We start from the raw sequence: 18,592 nt of genomic DNA on the forward strand, positions 1-18,592 counted from the left end.
AAATATTCACTATTTCATGGGTACAGTAGTTCAGTTAAAAATGGAAATGAGCATTTTGGTTGGCTACATGTTTAGCTGGCTACTGAACAAAGTTAGGAACTGACTGACAAAAAGGTAAATGTAATTTTAGGCACTGTATATGAAGGAAGTACTATAGCCAGATTAAGGAAAGCAATTTATGCTATATACTACACAGCTAAGAAACCACTTCTGCTTTATTCTTTAATTCATAGTTGACAAACAGGAGTTTCCCCAGAAATGGATACAATTAAAAGTTCACAAACCGGGACTTAACATTTACATTAGATATACATTTTTCAGTTTTCAATTATTTGTCCATGATGATCTCTTTCTGCTCCTTCTAATAACAGTACTATACAGAGCAGATATTATCCCCAATTTATAGATAAAAGTCATGAAAGTAAGAAACTTTTGCCTAATACTGCCTAATAAGCAGTGAGTGAGGTTAGTAATGGAGAATCCAGGGCCTCTGATTCCTAGGGACCAATACTTTTGGATGCTAAATGTTCTAACCTTTTTCTTTTTTAACTTTACAGAAACAGTTGATTCTCTGGAGTCTTGTTCAACACAGAAAGACAATTATGATGCTGATGACGTCCCCAAATTCAAATTAAGCAGTCATCAAAAAGATGCACATTTATGAACATATCCCATCTATTGGCTAAAATGCCACAATTTTGCAAAACATTTAAAACCTTATTTATCCTGTAAAGTTAAAGATCTCCAGATTTTGGTTTACCTTTTTAAGTGCTGTGGGCCGTTTTAGTTTTGCAATTTCCTTCTCTTTTCCTTTTTTTGCTTTAGAGGAAGTAATATCCAAAGAATTAAAGGATGTCAAACAGGGCTGGCTTTTGGTTAAAGATTTTCTGTTAGTAGAGTCTTTAGTGTGAAAAGAAGCTGCAGTGATCACTAAAAACAAACAAGAACATTAGTTTTACTATTTTGGCCAACTCCACATACTTTCAAAATTTCTTAATGGTAAATCTACAAAATAAAAAATCCTCTACTTGTGGAAAAAATAGACACCACAATAGTAGGAACAGTACATGGCTGTGCAATTTTCAGCAGGTATACCCTTTATCCATCTTCTGAGCTTCCATAAGATAAAGAAGACAAAGCCAATGCAATTAACTAATTTAGCAATCCAAATAAATAAATAAGTTATTAGGGATAAGTAAATTATTAGTTCTATTCTACTGCAGCAACCCTCAAGCATGGCAATTCACGGCAACTGGTCTCCAGTCCAAACCATTCTGCCTCTGAAATCACAAAACTCCAACCTCTCCTTGATTCCACTCATCTGTTATTGAGAATTACCCTTATATAAGATGTGTAGTCTACCACTCCCCTCCTCATTTCAGTCCATCAGTAAAAAATGATGATCTTCCCCTCAGCTGCACTCTCAGTACTCTTCAGCAATTCGTTTATGCCTGGAGACACTCATTCTCAATGGACACCTGCAATCTGTTAGCAGTCCTAAACCTCTAATGTCAGTCTTCTCACTATATCAGAAAAGCTTTCTCCTGCTACTTCACTGAGAAAATGCTATCTAATGTGAACTTAGAAGCCACCTGAGAGGAGGCAGCAGGGATCCTTACCCCTGTGTCCAAGGCTCACCAACCACATCTGCACTTAATCCCACCTCATGATTAATTCCTCCAGGATATCTTTGTATCCATTTATCCTTGCATCCTTGAAGTTCCTCCTTAACCCCACTTTTCCCTAACACCCAAAAGAAGACAGCAAAGTCAATGTAACAAAATCCTTCCTTTGATGGGCTTCCCCTCAAGGTAAGGTACCATCATTCCCCTTTCCTTCCTTGTCAAACTTCCTAGTCTGCTATCTCATTATTTTTTTTCCAAATCATTGCAACCTAGCCTCGGCTTATTGTAAAGATCACACATCACCTTGCAAATGCCAAATCAAATTCTCTGAGTCCTCATTCTATTCTAGCTTTTTAAAGCATGTGGTACCAAAGACTACATGCTCTTCTTCAAAACTCTGTCCCCACAATCTGTGACACTGCACTCTCCGGTTTTTCTTTTTCTCAAGTCTACTTTTCTGGTTCTTCTTCCTTCAGTCCTCTTTAACCTGAGCATTCTACAAGGCTTTATCCCTGAGTATCTTTTTCCTAACCTCTCTTTCCCTGGACAAACTTAATGTATTTCCACAACTGCAACAATCACCTCTATTTGAAACACTGACTTCTAAACTGCACAAGCATATTACATACGTTAAACAGGAACCACCATGATCTCCCTAACTAGCATTTCAAATACAACAGATCAGTCTGTTCTTCCCAACAAAACTCTTCCATAATCCTTATCTTGTTCGGTATCAACATAGTCCTTTACTACCACATTCCTCTAACCCAGAGTTTGGACTCATCTTTGTCTTATTTACATAGTCCATCAGTTAAAAAACAAAACAGAACAGAACAATCTCTATCAATGCTTTTACATTTCTATCAGTTTCACCCTTTTCTTGGACTTCCCAAAAATGTTGATTTCTTTGTAATCAACACTTTGCAATTTTAACACTGGTGATAGGTTAGAGTCTAATCTCAATTTCTGTCAAGAATCCTACCCCTTCTTTCAAAGCCCAGTCCAAATGCTATCGTCACCTGCAACATCTTCCCCACACCTCCCTACTGACATAAATCATTCTCTTTTACAGATTCATAAAACTTTGCTGGTAACTTTCCTAAGCCACAGATTTTTACTAGTTACTTGCTTATGCTTTCTCCCAAATTATTTTGTAAATTTCTTGATAACAGGTCTATGTTAATCCTGTCTATAACTCCACACTTCCTGATCCCATGCTTTGCATGTATTTACATTTGTATATATTAACATTTGCTAAACTAGTCCAAGTTTTAAGAATAAAGCCCTTTTGAAGTACCACAGGTTACCAATCTCTTCTCCATAATAATTACTGAACATTAATGAATGATTATAACCCAGGTACATGTATCATCTTGTTTACTCATAACAACCCTGAAGCACATAGTGTCACTACCTCCATTTTAATGTGAGGAAATTAAAGAACAGGAAGGCTAAAGAACGGCCAAGGAAATACATGGAAGAAGATAATTCAAACATAGGCAGCTCAACTCCAGAGCAATCAGACCAGTGTCTCCAGAACACTGCTAATTCTCACTTCTTTCCCTATAGTCCTTTACACTCTAAGTGAGCTGGAACTGCCACTCTCATCTCAACAACGTACAACTCTAAAGCTTAGTATGCGTTCAATACTGTTTTTACTAACAGTTACTCAAAGGTAAGGTTCACAGTGGATGGGTAACTAGCTAAAGGTTTAAACATTTTGCAGATAAGACTAATGTTATACACTGTTACCTATCATTTTGTCTAAAAACAACAGACCCTTTACACAGCAACAGAAGAAACAGGCAATTCAGTTCTGCCTCTCAACATGAGTGCTTTCTGCTGGTGCCTCTTCCTTTCCTTTATCGTATCCCTCATCCTCTAAAACAAAATCTATGAAAAGAAATGAGGAGCACATCAGAGCTCCTGAGCTCTAAATTTGACAAGGTTTGTTAGAATATAAATTACTGTTTCAGTAGAATGCCAAATCACGTCCTCTCTCTCCCTCACATGCACACACAATTTGATCAAAACTCCTGTATTTCCCATTTGATTTTAAATTGGATAATTTTGCCAATTATGAAGCCAAATTATTTGTGATCCTTAATTCACCCTTTGAGGAAAAATTTGGTTAGCTCAAAATGTACATTAACTAACATCTGAACAGAGACCTAAAGGAACAAGCTTGTGCTGATAACTGAGGAAACAGAGTTCCAGGAAAAGGATATAGCAAGCACAAAAATACTGAGTAGGAGCATGTCGCTGTGTCTGTGAAAACCCAAGGGGGTAACAGTGGCCAGAGCAGCATGCACCAGGAGAGCATGATGATGGACGGGGACAAAATGCAACAGGATCAGCTAAGATATAGCCTTAGGGAGGACTCTGGCCTTGCTCCAAGTGAGTTGAAGAGCTACAGGAGGGTTTTGAGCAGTGGAGTGATTTAATCTAGCTTATATTTTTAAAAGATCACTCCTTTTAAGATAGATTAGGTTTGACGGAGGGAAAGATATGCAACAGGATGCTACTATAGTGTAGGTACAATGATGGGGGCTACTAAGGCGGCAGGAGAGGAGAGGGTGAGTACCCTGGATTTTTTTTTTAGGTATGATTTAGATGAACAATATTGAAAATATTACAAAAGCCAAATAGCAAATCACCCAGACTAATGATACCACCTGTATATGAAAGAGGTCTGGTATTAGTAATTTGCCGCGCTTTCATTGCTTGCTGTTGTTTTTCCAGAGCTGCTAACATGTCCCCCAAATCTAGCTGCACGGGTGTTTTATTCTTTTTTCCAGCTGCCTTTGATAAAGCTTCCTGCAAGGTAAACATGAAAAAATTTATTTTTTGTAACAGTATGAACAATTTTAGATGATTATATTTGTCACTCCTGTCCATCACCCCAAACCTACCAAATAAGCTAATAAGTTTATTCATAAAAAATGTATACCTGTAATTTTTTTTGCTCCATACTTATTTCTGAATATTCTTGAGCTGTGGCCAGGGCTGCTGCTAAAGCTTTCTTCTTCTGACTTTTTGCACGTTTAGGAACTGAAGTTGTAATGGGAATTGGAGTCTGAACTATATTGATTGGTGAGTTTTCAGGTAAATCATCCAACTATGATAACCAGAGAAAAACATTTGTTAGTGATTCCATACAAATCTAATCACAAGGAAAGAAAGACAATCCAGAATGTGTGATATTACAGAGAATCACTGGACTAGACTCTTCAAAGGACTAAATGTCTTAAAGAACAGAGTGAGACGGCAAGGACCATTCTAGAAAAATAGTAATAAAGAGACAAAACAACTTAATGCAATAAGTGATGTCTCTCTGGATCCAGGACTGCAAATAAAATAAAATAACTCCAAATTCAAGTGTTATAATAATAAGGGAAATTTCAGTATGGAATGTATGTTGTGTGAGGCCAACTGATCGATTAATGAATGGTACTTTCTTGTCTGTAATATAACTATGAATTTCAGAGCAAAGTGTCTTTGTTCTGGCTATGCTGCAAAGAAATATTAAAAGTAAGTAATAAATACACTATTTCTTCTATACTATGATGCCCCACATCTTAATACTTACCTGTAATATTTCTTTTCAATACAGCCTTAATTCAAAAGACATTCAAATATTTTGCTTTTCTTTTTAAAAAGCCACTTACTACTTTCGAAGAAAGTTTCTGTTGAATATTATCATCTTTAGTACTTCCATTCTCATTTAGTTCTTGAAATCTATCTTCATCCTGAAATAGGTTCACATTTTAAAAACAGAATTCAAAGCAATAAATCCTAAGAAAAACTTTATAATGCTTAAGAGTAATGGAACAATGGGAAAATAATATATAACTATTTAAAGTGTCTTAAAAAGGAAATCATTTCTCACATGCTAAGACATGTATTTAATTATTCAGGGATGGGTGCATATCCACACACATCTATCCTTTGGATTTCTGCATCTACTATTTCACTTTTATTAGTAATTCTACCTGAAGATGGGTAGATAATTGAAAATACATTTTAAAAGGATTTTTATCACATTTCAAATAACTTGGAAAAGATTTCAAACAGATGAGTTAATATGAATTTCATTAATATAATCCACCTTGCATTATGACACACACCTATCAATAAGGTTAAAAGGTGAAAAAATTTCCTATTCAAAATAATTTCAGAACCAGTATCTCCCCCTTTACCCTGAAAAATCATATCTAGTAGTTTTTACTAAGTATGGAACCAATCATAGTTAAATGCAAATAATAAATCTGCCACATGTGTTGTTCTTGCTAGAGTAATTAAGATGCACCCTCAAGTCCTTTATATCAGTTACTAAGCTTACCTAAGACATCCATCTCTAGACTCAGGCCTCCAGCACATTTTCCAGTCAAATCTCTATCCATAAATCTACTTTATACAAACTGTGATCCAACAAAAATGAATTACTCATATGAGTTACCAGGGATATTGTTCACCATCTTGACACAACCAAATAAATTCTACTCATTCTTTGAAATCTGTTCTCAATGTTATCCCTACCCTGCCCTAAAACCAAAGGAATCTGGCTCTTCTTCTCACTCTAATCACACTTAAGCAAGTATCAGGTGTGTACATGTCTACGTTCCCCTACTACACAGCAACCTCCCTAAGGGTCATGTGTTTATTAATGTACTATTGAGAGTACCTTATTTTACACATATAACAGACCTCCAACAAGAGCCAGTTAAATAAGTAATAGAAAAACTGTGATTAGAATAAAAACCATCTGCCTACTAGAGAAAGTAAAATGGCCTTTTTTCTTCCTTCTCTAAGACTCTCCAGGGTAGCAACACAAATTAACTAGATTAACTATTCAAATATGAAAACCTGGACAAATGGGCTAAATTAAAAAAAATTAGGGAGAAAGTTTTCTATCAGATGAAATCCACATAAAAATAAGCTCTACCTCTATGTGTTAATGCAACATGATGAATACTCATGATAAAAATTTAGTAAAAGTAAACATAACAAAGTTAAGACCATATATAACCAAAACAAAAATGAGTCAATACTTCTAAGTAACTTATAATCTAATAATATAGTCACATGTTAAGCCATAAGAAGTACTTATCACATGAAAATTAATTTCCTAATGGGTATTATCTGCTATTATAGTTTAAAAATTGAGTTTGAAAAAATACCTCAAAATATAAAGGTTCAGAATTTGGGTCGCCTCTATGAGACTGATGAGGTTGACTGGGGCTTAACTGCTTATTATCTTGTCTCTTTTGCAAATTCTGTCTTCTTTCTGAGGAAGTACTGTGTCCTCGACATCTGAATCCAACCTAAGTAAAACCCAGAGGGATAGAAAAGTCTTATTATTTTTAAGTAAATGTTTTATTGGAATATACTTACAGAAAAGTACACTGAAGTGTACCACTCAGTGAATTTTAATAAAATGGATAGTTTATTATAAAGGTTAAAACCTCTGACAAAGTCATTATAAGGAAAACATGGAAATGTGGTACTACCGCATGTTACTTTCCCTCCTTTACATGAATGTTTTATCTGCTTTATTCATAATTGCCAAAAACTGGAAACAACCCAATGTCCTTCACTGGGAGAATAATTAAACTCACTGTGGTACATACATACTAAGGAACAGCAGTCAGCCACAAAAAGGAATGAACTATTAATATACTCAATGATCAGGATGAATGTCCAGAGAACTATGCATAAAAAAAGCCTATTCTGAAAGGGCTATATGAGTTAATTTATACGAAATTCTTGCAATGACAAAAATCACAGAGGGGGAACAACACAGTGGATTCTAGGGCCTAAGTAGGGGTAGTAGTAAAGGGAAGGAAATGTGACTAAAAGGGCAAAATGAAGGATCCTTGTAATGATCAATCTACTCTGTATCAATGTCAAAATCCAGGCTGTAATGTTGCTCTCTAAGTTCTCTTTGGAGAAACTGTGTGTTACCATTTATTAAACTATAAGTCTTCCAACATCTGTGGTTTTATTAAAAAAACAATTCCTAGAAAAGATGAAAAATCTTGTTTCCAAGAAAATAGATATAAGAGAATAAAACTGTCATTCAATCACATCAATTATCTTAATAAAAAACCGGCACCATGTTCAACTCTCAAGTGCAAGGAAAAAAACACATTAAGCATTTTAATAATCTTAAGATATTACAAATTCCCTCTCTTAAGTAGCCAATGCAGCTAACATGAAATGCCTCTCTTAACCAAGACAGTTAGAAGACATGAAAAGTAAGATCTTCATTCCCAAATTCTAACATTAAACAAACTTGAAGCAGACTTAGACAGAAGGTGCCTGTATATAGGCTTTGGATTATGAAACTAAAAATATATACATGAACACCTGGAACCAGCTAGGAATTCCTGTGCTGAGCAAGTGATCTAAAAAGACATGCTGAAAAGAAACTGAATTTCATACTCTTTCGGGCTCTAAGCTATATGGCAGAACCACAGGCCAGAGGTTGACTATACAGCCAATTTAATTCTTCCTTAGAGTATGCACTGTGACAACTGGGCTATTTCTTATAACCTGTAAGCACCTGTTAAGAAACTAGATAATTTTCAAAATACCCATGAGTTTCTTGACTTTAAATAGTTACCTCATTTTAAAATGGCTCATGAACACCAACAGAGGAATACATATGTGATGAAGCAAATGTTAGTAAAATATTAGACAGCATTTAGCTCGTAGCTAAATGTTCTCTATAAATGAATATTCTCTGTAAAATTATTTTTTTAATAAAGTACTTTTAAGGTTGTCTTATGAAAAGCTCACACAAGGGGGGCAGAGCCAACATGGCGGCGTGAGTAGGACAGTGGGAATCTCCTCCCAAAAACATATATACTTTTGAAAATACAACAAACACAACTAGCCCTAAAAGAGAGACCAGAAGACGCAGGACAGTGGCCAGTCTGCAACTACACCAGCGAGAACCCAGCGACTGGTGAAAGGGGTAAGATACAAGCCCCGGCCCGGCGGGACCCGAGCGCCCCTCCCCCCAGCTCCCGGCGGGAGAACAATAGGCAGAGCAGGAGGGAGACGGAGCCCAGGGCTGCCGAACACCCAGCCCCCGCCATCCGGGCCAGAGCGCAGGCACAGTGCGTGCCCAGGGGGCCCTGGATACTGGGGGAACAGGGAGTAAGACCTCTGAGCGGGTGCTGAAGCTGATGCCCCTGTGACAAAGAAAAGCGGGGGCTTTTTGAAAGTCTTAAAGGGACAGGGACTTAACAGCTTGACGGAAACAACCCAGGTCACAGTACAGCAGCTGGAAATTACAGGGAAAACCGGGTGCACTAACCCCCTGGGCAACAGCTCTGAGACCCCTCACGGAGGCAAACAGTCAAGCAGCCCCCACATCCATTACCCCACCGGGCGCTGCGAAAGCAGAGAAGCAGCCTGAGACAAATTCCGCCCACAGAAAGGGAAATTTCTCCCTTCCGGCCAGGCAAGACACAAAGACCCACTCTACACGCAATTACCCAACACAAGCCACTAGGGGTCGCAGTTGTCCCAGTAAAGAAAGGCCAGTAGCAAGTGAAAATTTTGGCCCTCCCAGCTGACAGTCAATACCACCTGTCAACATGAAAAGGCAAAAAAATATGATCCAGACAAGACTAACCCAGACAGCTTCGGCATCTGCTACATCTTCCCCTGAGAAGGAATCTGGGGAGATACATTTAGCCAGTATACCTGAAAAATAATTCAAAACAAAAGTCATAACCATGCTGATGGACTTGCAGAGAAATATGCAAGAACTAAGGAAGGAGAATTCAGAAATAAAACAAGCTCTGGAAGGACTTCAAAACAGAATGGACGAGATGCAAGAGACCATTAATGGACTAGAAAACAGAGAACAGGAACGCAGAGAAGCTGATGCAGAGAGAGATAAAAGGATCTCCAGGAATGAAAGAATTTTAAAAGAGCTGAGTGACCAATCGAAAAGGAACAATATAAGAATTATAGGTATTCCAGAAGAAGTAGAGAGAGAAAAGGGGATAGAAAATGTCTTTGAAGAAATAATTGCTGAAAATTTCCCCCAAGTAGGGGAAGAAATGGCCTCTCAGACCACAGAGGTACACAGAACTCCCATGACAAGGGATCCAAGGAGGGCAACACCAAGACACATAATAATTAAAATGGCAAACATCAAAGACAAGGACAAAGTATTACAGGCAGCCAGAGAGAAAAAAAAGATCACCTACAAAGGAAAACCCATCAGGCTATCATCAGACTTCTCAACAGAAACCCTACAGGCCAGAAGAGAATGGCATGATATACTTAATGCAATGAAACAGAAGGGCCTCGAACCAAGACTACTGCATCCAGCACGAATATCATTTAAATATGAAGGAGGGATTAAACAATTCCCAGACAAGCAAAAGTTGAGGGAATTTGCCTCCCACAAACTACCTCTACAGGGCATCCTACAGGGACTGCTCTAGATGGGAGCACTCCTAAAAAGAGCACACAACAAAACACCCAACATATGAAGAAGGGAGGAGGAGGAATAAGAAGGGAGAGAAATAAAGAATCATCAGACTGTGTTTATAATAGCTCAACAAGCGAGTTAAGTTAGACAGTAAGATAGTAAAGAAGCTAACCCTAAACCTTTGGTAACCACAAACTTAAAGCCTGCAATGGCAATAAATTCATACCTTTCAATAATCACCCTAAATGTAAATGGACTGAATGCACCAATCAAAAGACACAGAGTAATAGAATGGATAAAAAAGCAAGATCCATCCATATGCTGCTTACAAGAGACTCACCTCAAACCCAAAGACGCGCACAGACTTAAAGTCAAGGGATGGAAAAAGATATATCAAGCAAACAACAGAGAGAAGAAAGCAGGTGTTGCAATTCTGGTATCAGACAAAACAGACTTCAAAATAAAGAAAGTAACAAAAGACAAAGAAGGACATTACATAATGATAAAGGGCTCAGTCCATCAAGAGGATATAACCATTATAAATATATACGCACCCAATACAGGAGCACCAACATACCTGAAACAAATATTAATAGAACTAAAGGAGGAAATAGAATGCAATGCATTCATTCTAGGAGACTTCAACACACCACTCACTCCAAAGGACAGATCCACCAGACAGAAAATAAGTAAGGACACAGAGGCACTGAACAACACACTAGAACAGATGGACCTAATAGATATCTACAGAACTCTACATCCAAAAGCAACAGGATACACATTCTTCTCAAGTGCACATGGAACATTCTCCAGAATAGACCACATACTAGGACACAAAAAGACCCTCAGTAAATTCCAAAAGATTGAAACCCTACCAACCAACTTTTCAGACCACAAAGGCATTAAACTACAAATAAACTGTTCAAAGAAAGCAAAAAGGCTCACAAACACATGGAGGCTAAACAACACGCTCCTAAATAATCAATGGATCAATGACCAAATCAAAATGGAGATCCAGCAATATATGGAAACAAATGACAACAACAACACTAAGCCCCAACTTCTGTGGGACACAGCAAAAGCAGTCTTAAGAGGAAAGTATATAGCAATCCAAGCATATTTAAAAAAGGAAGAGCAATCCCAAATGAACGGTCTAATGTCACAACTATCGAAATTGGAAAAAGAAGAACAAATGAGGCCTAAGGTCAGCAGAAGGAGGGACATAATAAAGATCAGAGAAGAAATAAATAAAATTGAGAAGAATAAAACAATAGCAAAAATCAATGAAACCAAGAGCTGGTTCTTCGAGAAAATAAACAAAATAGATAAGCCTCTAGCCAGACTTATTAAGAAGAAAAGAGAGTCAACACAAATCAACAGTATCAGAAACAAGAAAGGAAAAATCACGACGGACCCCGCAGAAATACAAAGAATTATTAGAGACTACTATGAAAACCTATATGCTAACAAGCTGGGAAACCTAGGAGAAATGGACAACTTCCTAGAAAAATATAACCTTCCAAGATTGACCCAGGAAGAAACAGAAAATCTAAACAGACCAATTACCAGCAACGAAATTGAAGCAGTAATCCAAAAACTACCAAAGAACAAAACCCCCGGGCCAGATGGATTTACCTCGGAATTTTATCAGACATACAGGGAAGACATAATACCCATTCTCCTTAAAGTTTTCCAAGAAATAGAAGAGGAGGGGATACTCCCAAACTCATTCTATGAAGCTAACATCACCCTAATACCAAAACCATGCAAAGACACCACCAAAAAAGAAAACTACAGACCAATATCCCTGATGAACGTAGATGCAAAAATACTCAACAAAATTTTAGCAAACCGAATTCAAAAATACATCAAAACCATCGTACACCATGACCAAGTGGGATTCATCCCAGAGATGCAAGGATGGCACAACATTCGAAAGTCCATCAGCATCATCCACCACATCAACAAAAAGAAAGACAAAAACCACATGATCATCTCCATAGATGCTGAAAAAGCATTTGACAAAGTTCAACATCCATTCATGATAAAAACTCTCAGCAAAATGGGAATAGAGGGCAAGTACCTCGACATAATAAAGGCCATCTATGAAAAACCCACAGCCAACATTATATTGAATAGCGAGAAGCTGAAAGCATTTCTGCTGAGATCGGGAACTAGACAGGGATGCCCACTCTCCCCACTGTTATTTAACATAGTACTGGAGGTCCTAGCCACGGCAATCAGACAAAACAAAAAAATACAAGGAATCCAGATTGGCAAAGAAGAAGTCAAACTGTCACTATCTGCAGATGACATGATACTGTACATAAAAAACCCTAAAGACTCCACCCCAAAACTACTAGAACTGATATCGGAATACAGCAAAGTTGCAGGATACAAAATCAACACACAGAAATCTGTGGCTTTCCTATATACCAACAATGAACCAACAGAAAGAGAAATCAGGAAAACAACTCCATTCACAATTGCATCAAGAAAAATAAAATACCTAGGAATAAACCTAACCAAAGAAGTGAAAGACTTATATTCTGAAAACTACAAGTCACTCTTAAAAGAAATTAAAGGGGACACTAACAGATGGAAACGCATCCCATGCTCGTGGCTAGGAAGAATTAATATCGTCAAAATGGCCATCCTGCCCAAAGCAATATACAGATTTGATGCAATCCCTATGAAACTACCAGCAACATTCTTCAATGAACTGGAACAAATAATTCAAAAATTCATATGGAACCACCAAAGACCCCGAATAGCCAAAGCAATCCTGAGAAAGAAGAATAAAGTAGGGGGGATCTCACTCCCCAACTTCAAGCTCTATTATAAAGCCATAGTAATCAAGACAATTTGGTACTGGCACAAGAACAGAGCCACAGACCAATGGAACAGACTAGACAATCCAGACATTAACTCAGACATATATGGTCAATTAATATTTGATAAAGGAGCCATGGACATACAATGGCGAAATGACAGTCTCTTCAACAGATGGTGCTGGCAAAACTGGACAGCTACATGTAGGAGAATGAAACTGGACCATTGTCTAACCCCATATACAAAAGTAAACTCAAAATGGATCAAAGACCTGAATGTAAGTCACGAAACCATTAAACTCTTGGAAGAAAACATAGGCACAAACCTCTTAGACATAAACATGAGTGACCTCTTCTTGAACGTATCTCCCCGGGCAAGGAAAACAACAGCAAAAATGAACAAGTGGGACTATATTAAGCTGAAAAGCTTCTGGACAGCAAAAGACACCATCAATACAACAAAAAGGAACCCTACAGTATGGGAGAATATATTTGAAAATGACACATCCGATAAAGGCTTGACGTCCAGAATATATAAAGAGCTCGCACGCCTCAACAAACAAAAAACAAATAACCCAATTAAAAAATGGGCAGAGGAACTGAACAGACGGTTCTCCAAAAAAGAAATACAGATGGCGAACAGACACATGAAAAGATGCTCCACATCGCTAATTATCAGAGAAATGCAAATTAAAACTACAATGAGGTATCACCTCACACCAGTAAGGATGGCTGCCATCCAAAAGACAAACAACAACAAATGTTGGCGAGGCTGTGGAGAAAGGGGCACCCTCCTACACTGCTGGCGGGAATGTAAACTTGTTCAACCATTGTGGAAAGCAGTATGGAGGTACATCAAAATGCTCAAAACAGACATACCATTTGACCCAGGAATTGCACTCCTAGGAATTTACCCTAAGAATGCAGCAATCAAGTATGAGAAAGACCAATGTACCCCTATGTTTATCGCAGCACTATTTACAATAGCCAAGAATTGGAAGCAACCTAAATGTCCATCGATAGATGAATGGATAAAGAAGATGTGGTACAAATACACAATGGAATACTACTCAGCCATAAGAAAAGGGCAAATCCAACCATTTGCAGCAACATGGATGGAGCTGGAGGGTATTATGCTCAGTGAAACAAGCCAAGCAGAGAAAGAGAAATACCAAATGATTTCACTCATCTGTGGAATATAAGAACAAAGGAAAAACTGAAGGAACAAAACAGCAACAGAATCACAGAACTCAAGAATGGACTAACAGGTACCAAAGGGAAAGGAACTGGGGAGGATGGGTGGGTAGGGAGGGATAAGGGGGGGCAGAAAAAGAGGGGTATTAAGATTAGCATCCATAGAGGGGTGGGAGAAAGGGGAGGGCTGTACAACACAGAGAAGACAAGTAGTGATTCTACAACATTTTGCTACGCTGATGGACAGTGACTGTAAAGGAGTATATAGGGGGGACCTGGTATAGGGGGGAGCCTAGTAAACAAAGTATTCGTCATGTAAGTGTAGATTAGTGATTAAAAAAAAAAAAAAAAAAAATCAGTTCCAATGTGGTGACCTCTAATGAGTTCTACACAATGATATAAAGGGCATATAAAAGTGTAGGCAAAGGGTCTGTTTGTGTTTATACAGAGGATCAAAGCCTAATTTGGCTACCCCGAAAATGAACTAAGATACGATATGAAAAAGAACTTCCAACATCAGCACTCTCGGGAAGACTCATGACAGAAGATGATCAGCAAAAAAAAAAAAACTCCAACAAAGATCCAACTGTCACAGGTGTAGATGCACTCATCCCACCAGTTCCTGGACTTGCCATGGGAATGATGAAGGAGATATCTAAGCTGGCCTGTGCATACAGTAAAACAAAAATTGGACTGGATCTATACTGTTGGAACTCAACCAAGAATTAGGAGAAGTGCAAATTGTAGCACTCCAAAATCTTACAACCACAGACTATTTATCGTTAAAAGAACATATGGGATATGAACAGTCCCCAGGAATGGGTTGTTCTAGTTTATCTCAATTCTCTCAGACTGTTTAAGTTCAGTCGGACAATATCCACCATATCATAGATAAGTTTTCATAAATGCCTAAGGTGCCTAACTGGTTTTCTTGGTTTCACTGGAGATGGCTGGTAATTACAGGTATGCTTTGGTTAGGTAACTATATTCCTATTATGTTAATGTGTGTGCACAATTTAATTAGTAGTTTAAAACCTAGCCATGCTGAAGTTACTCTACAAGAAGATATGTCAAAGAAATAATCAATCTTCCCAGGTTTTCTTCTGCCTGCTACTTCTATAGCTTTTCTTCTTCCTACCTAATCACAACCTTTAAATAGAACTCGTGCCACATGTCGAATTTACCGAGTATCATAATTCTTCCAAGTGGTAAAGACACCTCAAGACAAATGCTGGGCATAGAAGCCACAGGGCATAAATATGCAAAGAAGTAAAAAGCTAATCTTTTCAAACAATAAGGCTTCTCTCTCACTTACCAACTTAACATTTCCCTGTATGGCCCTGGAAGATGACTGGTTAGCCAGAGACGGGTAAGATTCCTCAAGGGAGGAACAACCTAAGACAGGCACAGTCGCAGGGGGCCATCTGGTGAGAAAATGGGGAGCAGCAGAGGTGAGGCTTAGAACCTCCCCCCTCATGTTCTGAGAGAAATCTTCTGCATACATGGATGTTTATTGCCCTCGTCTAGCTCAGATTAACACATAGTCTACAGGCACACACCTGATCATCTACATTTGCTCTCTTACAACACTAAACTCTGTTTTCTACCTTTATCTCGTATCTACCTACCACTTCAGCATTTTATTAAAAATAATAATAATAGAGAAATGTGGTATCCACATATAAATCAAGTTTAAAAATCAAATGAATATTCATATTTGAACTGACTGTGTATAGTTCATAATGCATGAACAAAACCGAAAGCTTCTGTGATGACTGCCCTTGCACTGTTCACCATGTAACTTATTCACTATGTAAGAATTTGTACTCCATGTAAGAACTTGTTCGTTATGCATCAGAAGATTGGAGACTGACGAAAATTAGGCTTGGGGTGGACTAATGATTGTGCATTGAGTATTGACCCCCCTATACAGAAATTTATTGTGGTTAACAACTATTTGATCAATAAATATGAGAGATGCCCTCACAAAATATATATATATATATATATATATATATATATAAGCACACTTCCAATTGTAAAATAAATAAGTAACCGGGATGTAATGTATAGCATAAGGAATATAGTCAAAATATTGTAACAACTTGGTATGGTGATAGCTGGTACCTAGAATTATCATGTATATAAATGTTGAATCACTGTGTTGTACATCTGAAACTAATGTAATGTAATACTGTTGTCAACTACCCTTCAATAAAAAAATAAAAATAAAAATAAATATTACACACAGAACTGAAAAAAAAAAGAAAAGCTCATACAAGGGTGGTAAAAACATGCAATTTACAATGTTCAGTTATTAAAACAGCTTAATTCACAGAAATTGCTAAAACTGAAATGAGTACTAATAATCTAGCCCCAAGACAGGGAAGAATAAAAAAGAGAGTAATTCTTGAATACAACTCTTTATTTCATTTCTTTGTACAGTAATTATCACAAAAAAGTAAATGCAAACCTACCCTCCAATGGCATTTAAATTACACAAAAATCTAAGCTCTGCTGAAAACCAGAGCAAGTAAATATGCATTAATGTTCTTACAAACCCTTAAAAAAGAAAAGTACAACTTGACTCTTACTTGGGAGACATAAAGCTCCAGAATCAAAACTCCCAAAACTAATGGTCCTAACAAAGTTCATGAGGACCAAATATGCAAGTATTTCAAATACCTACTATAATGAATTAAGAACCTCATATAAAAAATCAGTTCTTCTAGGAAAAAAGGGTTTGTTGACAGAAAGAGGGCATATACAGAACAAAGCAGAAAACTACAGTTTCAAATATATATTAAGATTCTGAAGTAAGCAGCACAAAATTAATATTAAGATTTAAGTTTTCATATACTATTTATGTAACAAAAAGAAAAATTACTAGTAACTGACAGGAGGAATTGTGCCAATTTATTTTCAGAAAATTATTCAACATCTCTAAGATGACTCAAAAATAGGAAGACACTGTTTCCTGCATAGAAAGATGCCACATCATAAAAGTAGTACATTCTAAGTTGACAGATTAATTGAATGACCAACAGAACAAAACAGAAATCCAGAATCACGAAGACAAACTCCAAATTGAATAAAGATTTATATGTAAACCAAAAACAAAAACAAAACAAAACAAGAGCATAAACACACTAGAGGAAACAAGCAAATTCCTTTATAACACTAGGGTAGGGACAAAGCTATTTTAGCTATGATTTAAAATCTGGATGACATTAAAAAATAAAGTCAGCATATAAAAATAAAATTTTTAATGCTATTTAAAACATAAAATAAATGTATGTATGGCAATAATGAGCAAAGTCAAAAATAAAACTGAAAACCTAGCAAAATTTGCAACTCATATTATAGACTACAGGCTTCTAGAAATTTTAAAAACTAGATGAGCACTTGAACAAACTGATTAAAATATGTATACTCCACCCCCAAAAGAAACATATCGATACAAAAAATGAGCATAGGATATGACAAGTTTACAGGAAAATACCAATAGCTCTTAAACATATAGAAAGATCCTTACCTACATTAACATACCATTTTCACCTAATGAGCACAAATCTAAAATCCCAAACTCATGACTTCTAAAGCTATACTGAAATAAGCACTCTCTGCCTTATTACTGAGACTGTAAAATGGTACAATCTAGTGATATTTACCAAACAGAGCTGATTTCACCTTTTCACCTAGAAGTTCCTTACCTAGGAATTTATTCTGTTATACACACACATTTCTAATGACACTGCAGCATGTCTACAGAGCAACAATATATAAACAAATCAAGTATCTATCACTAGGACTACAGAAACCAACAAGGATATATCAAAACATTAGGAATTGTTAAAAAAAAAAAATGGAAGTCCTCTATGTAATAATAAGGAAATGTCACCAAAATACTTTTTTAAGTGATGAATGCAGAGCACAGAACAGTGGATAAAATATAAGATACATACTTGTATTTACTTATTATAATATGAAGAAACTGGAAAAATACATAAGAAACTATTCAAAGTAAGACAAATACAGGGAAGACCTGGGAGAAGACAAGGGGAGATGGTGTGAAAATGGTATTTTTTTCATTGGATAACCTTTATCATCTCTTATTTTTCAACCGACTCACAAAATAAAATCATTATTAAAAATTTAAGTTTTTAGATTCTGTCCATCATTTAAAATAAAGGCTACATCAGTCTGGAAAGAATCTGCCTTTTCAAATATTAAAACAATGGTAAAAATGTTAAAAATTACTGCAGGGTACAGTAGTTAAAACAGCACACAGGGTGCAGGTGCTAAAAGGTGATAAATGAAACAAAACAGGCCAGAAACAGCACCTGAGACATAAGAAATTAGCAAGTGACTAAAAAGGCAGCAAAAATCAGAGAAAAGAATGGATTACAATGTTAGGACTACTAGTTAGCTGCTTTGAAAATCTATAATATTATGTTATACCATTCATCAAAATAAAACAGATTTTT

General features: G+C 36.8%; 1 protein-coding gene across 2 annotated transcripts in view; it reads right to left on the reverse strand.

Annotated features, from left to right (window-relative positions):
- Positions 1-18,592, reverse strand: part of SECISBP2L (SECIS binding protein 2 like) — a 72,594-nt gene that overhangs the window by 28,335 nt on the left and 25,667 nt on the right. For both annotated transcript variants that reach the window (XM_036895141.2, XM_036895144.2), the window contains 5 exons: positions 6,806-6,949; positions 5,294-5,374; positions 4,576-4,743; positions 4,301-4,442; positions 761-930 (listed from right to left, as the gene is read on the reverse strand). In XM_036895141.2, the coding sequence (XP_036751036.2) occupies positions 761-930; positions 4,301-4,442; positions 4,576-4,743; positions 5,294-5,374; positions 6,806-6,949 (705 nt within the window). The remainder of the gene's footprint in view (positions 1-760; positions 931-4,300; positions 4,443-4,575; positions 4,744-5,293; positions 5,375-6,805; positions 6,950-18,592) is intronic.

This window comes from Manis pentadactyla, chromosome 11 (genome assembly GCF_030020395.1).
Source record: "Manis pentadactyla isolate mManPen7 chromosome 11, mManPen7.hap1, whole genome shotgun sequence".
NCBI classification, from domain to species: domain Eukaryota; kingdom Metazoa; phylum Chordata; class Mammalia; order Pholidota; family Manidae; genus Manis; species Manis pentadactyla.